This window comes from Microtus ochrogaster, linkage group LG9 (genome assembly GCF_000317375.1).
Source record: "Microtus ochrogaster isolate Prairie Vole_2 linkage group LG9, MicOch1.0, whole genome shotgun sequence".
NCBI lineage: Eukaryota > Metazoa > Chordata > Mammalia > Rodentia > Cricetidae > Microtus > Microtus ochrogaster.
In genome coordinates this window covers 484,058-489,497 of record NC_022034.1, presented here as the reverse complement: position 1 = coordinate 489,497, position 5,440 = coordinate 484,058, and the positions used below count along the sequence as shown (strand labels likewise).

General features: G+C 36.1%; 1 protein-coding gene across 1 annotated transcript in view; it reads left to right on the top strand.

The window, feature by feature from the left end:
• Positions 1-153: 153 nt before the first annotated feature.
• LOC101994519 (olfactory receptor 5W2-like) overlaps positions 154-5,440 on the top strand; it is a 6,920-nt gene continuing 1,633 nt past the window's right edge. Inside the window, exons 1-2 of the mRNA XM_005363456.2 lie at positions 154-160; positions 3,971-4,096. Coding sequence (XP_005363513.2) covers positions 154-160; positions 3,971-4,096 — 133 coding nt within the window. The remainder of the gene's footprint in view (positions 161-3,970; positions 4,097-5,440) is intronic.

Below are 5,440 nucleotides of genomic sequence, written 5' to 3'. Positions count from 1 at the left end.
GGCTACCAAAGGCCTTTTATAATATAATTCTCTTTATACGTGATGTTATAATCAGAAAAGTTCCAGGGAATGAGAAAATTTTTTATAGTTTACAACGACTGAGTGGAAATAAGAAAATGTAGGTCCAATAAAGTTATATTTCATATTGAAGTAATGAATGGTAAGTACAGAGATATAGGAAGAATTTAAGAAATGTAAATTCCAAACTAGTTCTTTCTTTCAAAATTGTGAGAATTTTATTGTGTATGAGTTAAATCTCAAACTGTAACATTTTAAGTTAGTATTAGAACCAAGAGGCGATGACGATATAGGCCCTGCATAGTGGGACAAAACACCGGGTCCCCACCCCAACTGCCTCGGCTTATCTAGTCAGCCAGCAGGAGAGTTTTCTACAGGTAAGCTGCTCCAAAACACACCCCTTTCCACAAGATCCTGCAAGCTACAAGCCCCATCCGACCCATAACTTGTCTATCCTCCTGAAACCTTGGTAGAACTCTGAAACACAGCTTTCTACAATACAGAGAGAATCTCTGCCTCACCTTCTCTATCCAGCCAGCAGGAGACTTTCCTGCAGGTAGGCTACCCCAAAACCCACCCTCATCCACCAGACCCTGCAAACTACAACCACCATTCTGCCCCCAAACTCACCTATCCTCCTGCAAACTTAGTGGAACTCTGAAACACAGCTTGCTACAATACTGAGAGGACCAAGAGGTGAGTGACCACCACCCAGCAGCACACCCTACTTTCTAGGCCCTCCATAGTGAGGCAGAAATCCGGGCCTCTCCCACACCTGTCTCACCTTCTCAAGCCAACCAGCAGGGGAGTTTCCTTCTGAGAGGACCAAGAGAGAGGGCCAAGAGAGTGAAGAAGCAAAGCAGATAAGAGAGCAGGCTAAGAAAGATCTTAGTGGCTCCCAGAGACACAGATATTCATTGTACAGAGCACACCAGGAATGATTGATTCCCAAAGACTTAGACAGCCTCTGCAAGAATTGGACCAAGATGCAAAGACACTGCCATCATCAACTGAAGGAAGGGTTGGGTAGGTGCCAATGCAAGAATTCATCCAACAACCTAAAAAGCAACATGGTAACACCAGAAGCCAGTGGTCATACAGCAGAAAGAATTATCATCTTAACCAAGAAGAAGCAGAAGAAAATGCTTTAAATATAACTTTATGAAGATGTTGGAGACCTTTAAAGAGAAAATGAAAAACTCCGTTAATGAAATGGAGGAAATGACAAGGAAAAATTGGAAGAAATTAATAAATCCCTCAAAACCAAACAAAAACCATGAAAAAATAATCAAACAGTGAAAGCACACAGTTCAAGACTTGAAGAATTAAATTAAGGCAATAAAGAGAAAACAATCAGAAGGAATTCTGCATATGGAAAATCTGGGTAAAGGAACCGAAGTTATAGAGGTAAATTACAAGAGATGAAAGAGAATCTTAGGTATTGAAGATACTATAGAGGAAATAAATTCATTGGTCAAATGAAATATTAAGTCCAACAAATTCTTAACACAAAACATCCAGGAAATCTGGAACACCATGAAAACCTAAGAATAATAGGGATAGAAAAAAGAGAACTCCAGCTGAAAGTCACATAAAATATATTCAACAAAATAATAGAAGAAAACTTTTCCAACCAAAGAAGAATATTTCTGTGGAAGTACAAGAAGCTTATAGCACCAAATAGACTAGATTAAAAAAAAGTCCCATTACCATATAACAATCAAAATGCAAAACAAAAAATAAAGAAAAAATATTAAGAACTGCAAAGGAAAAAGGTCAAGTAACATATAAAGGTAAACATATCAGAATTAAACCAACCTTGTCAGTGAAAGCCAGAAGGTTTTGGGAAGATGTGCAGCAGACACTAAGAGACCACAGATGCAAGCCAAGGCTACTACACCAGAAAAGCTTTCAATCATCATCGATGAAGAAAATAAGATATTCCATGACATAACCATTTAAATAATATGTATCCACAAACAAATCCCTGCTGATAGTAATAGAAGGAAAACCCCAACCAAATGAAGATAACTACACACACAAAAACACAGGCAACAGATCCCCTCCCAACAGCAAAACCCAAAGAAAGGAAACACACAACCACTATCACAGAAATATAACAGGAATTTACACACTGGTCATTACTATCTCTTATTATCAATGGACTCAGTCTATCTACAAAAAGAAGCAGATTATGAGAATGGATACAAAAACAGGATCCAGCCTTCTGCCGTATACAGAAAACACACCACAACCTCAAAGACAGACATTATCACAGAGAAAAGGGTTGTGAAAAGGTTTTCCAATCAAATGGACCCAAGAAACAAGTGGGTGTTGCTATCCTAATATCTAACAAAATAGATATCAAACAAAAATCAAACCGAAAATATGGAGAGGGACACTTTATACTCATGACAGTAACAACCCATCAAGATGAAGTCTCAGGCCTGAACATTTATGCCCCTAATACAAAAGCACGTACAATGTAAAAGAACACTACTAAAGCTTAAATCACACATCAAACCCATATACTAGTAGTAGGAGACTCCAACACTCCACTCTTGCCAATGGATAGGTCAACCGGACAGAAACCCAACAGAGAAATTAGAGAACTCACAGATGTCATGACTCAAATAGACTTAACAGCCATCTATAGAACATTCCACCCAAACACAAAAGAAAATACTTTCTCCTCAGCACCTCATGGAACATTCTCTAAAATTTCCAAAATACTCAGTAACAAAGCAAACCTCCATAGATATAAAAACATTGGAGTGTCTTTTATGATCACCATGGTTTAAAGTTAGAATTTAACAACAATACTACTCTCAGAAATTCTACAAACTCATGGAAATTGAGTAGTTAATTATTGAATCACCACTGTGTCAAGGAAGAAATAAAGAAATTAAAGACTGCCTAGAATTCATTGAAGATGAAGGCACAATGTACTCAAACTTATGGGATACTATGAAAGCAGTGCTAGGAGGAAAGTTCATAGCACTAAGTGCCTACATAAAGAAAGTGTAGAAAGCTCACACTAGTGACTTAATAGCAAACTTGAAAGCTATAGAAGAAAAAGAAGCAGACTCACCCAGAAGAAGTAGAATACAGGAAATAATAAAATTGAGGGCTGAAATCAATAAAATTGAAACAAGGTAACAATATAAAGAATCATGGAGACAAAAAAACTGGCTCTTTGAAGAAATCAACTAGATAGACAAACCCTTATACAAACTAATCAAGAGGCGTAGAGAGACCATCCAAATTAAAAAAAAAAATCAGTAATAAAAAGTGAACATAACAACAGACACTGAAGAAATCTAGAGAATCATTAGGTCATACTACAAAAACCTGTACTCCACAAAACTGGAAACACAAAAAATGGACAATTTTCTGGATAAATACCAAATACCAAAATTCAATGAATAACAGGTGACAATTTAAGTAGAACAATAAGCTACAATGAAATAGAAGCTGTCATCAAAAGCCTCCCAACCAAATGAAGCCAAGGGCCAGATAGTTTTAGTGCAGAATTCTGCCAGAACTTCCAAGAAGAGCTAATACCTGTATATCTCAAAGTGTTCCACATAATAGAAACAGAAGAACTCACACATCTCAGATCATAAACAACAGAGGAGAGAGTGCCGAAACTGGCCTTGCCCTGTAGTCAGACTGATGAATATCTTAAATAGAACCGTCATCCAGCAACTGATGGAAACAGAGGCAGAGACCCACATCGGAGTACTGGAATGAGCTCCCAAAGTCCAGTTGAAGAGTGGAAGGAGTGAGAATATGAGCAAAGATGTCAAAACCATGATGTGTAGACCCACTGAAACAGTCTACCTGAGCTAATGGAAGCTCACCAACTCTAGCCGCACTGATATGGAACAAGCATAGGAACAAACTAGTTCCTGTGAGTGTGGTGACAGTTACGTGGCTCTGGCATACCAAGGGGGCACTGGCAGTGCCACCAGGATTTACCTTTACTGTTTGTACTGGCTTTTTGGAACCTATTCTCTTTGGATGTATACCTTGCTCAGCCTAGATATAGTCGGGAGGATCTTGGACCTTCCCCAAAGCAAGGTGCATCATCCTCTCTGAAGAGTGGATAGAGGTGGGGTGGGGGGAAAGGGGAAAGAATGGCAGGAGGGGAGGGAGTGAGAACTTGGATTGGTATGTATAATAAAATAAAGATTGTTTTCTTTTAAAATACATAAAAATAATTTTAAAAAAATAAAAAAAGAAAGTTAATATTAATCTGATCAAAGATTAGGATATGGTTAAAAAAGAAAAACACTGGAAGGACGTTGATCATAGTTAAATAGGGACACATTTTAAATGCAATGCATTTCAGATTGGAATACAGATAACATTGCATATTATACATTATGTTTGTATCAATTATGTTTTAAAGTGCAAAATTAAATTTATTTCTTATTCTGAGACAGATCAACTAGGTGACTATCATAAAACTGAAGCTCAAGGTATGCCTAAAATGTTAATGTATTCTTTGGGGAAAATTCTGAAATAGAAATCTAATTAATTAAATGGTTTCATAACACCAAAACCTTAGGGAAGTAGTTTCAGAGATTTAAACCCCAAATTTTAACTGCATGAAAAAGCACACACTACCATTATTCATCTAAGATTGAACTGTTCATCTCAGGTAGGTTCCTGGATTTCAACGTTTAAAAGCACAAAGTTAAAAATATTGATCTTCTTTGGAAAACAGTGAGAGCTACATAGATTAATCAATTTCTCTTTGCTTATATTAATACATTATGAAGTAAAATGGTTAAATGACAGTTTTTTCTCAAAAATAGAAGATTTTGAACTTAAATATGAGCATTTTACTCAATTTATCTTAATCTAAATTCATAAGAAACTCTCTGATTATGTGACCATTATGACTATATGAAAATTACAGTCTTTGCTAGTGTTCTCTGTTGATGATTCCTTTAACAGATAATGGAGTACCACTTTATAAATAACAGCATGTGATAATTCAACTTTACTTCAACATCATATAAACCATAAGTAATACTGAGCCAGTGTAATGAAAATGGCTTTCAATGTGTATCCATCCCTGTCTCCTACTCACAAGATTTCATTTAAGAGTCCTACAAGTGCAAATCAATCACATATTAAAGACCACACAAAAAGAGCTCTGAAAATTTCATGTTTCTTTACACTCTTTTCATGTTTAAGATGTAATTCTTGACTTAAAATCTAAACACAAGAATATATTAGTATTAAGTCACAGACTTACAAATTTTCTTTTTTTTAAATATGCTTCTTTGAGTGCACAGAGTCTAGATGTTTGTCTCTAAACAAGTATATTTTTGCAAGAAAATCTGATTTATTTCTTTGTTATCATATACTACAAGCTATATGGCATCAGAATACAATGATTTTAATTTTC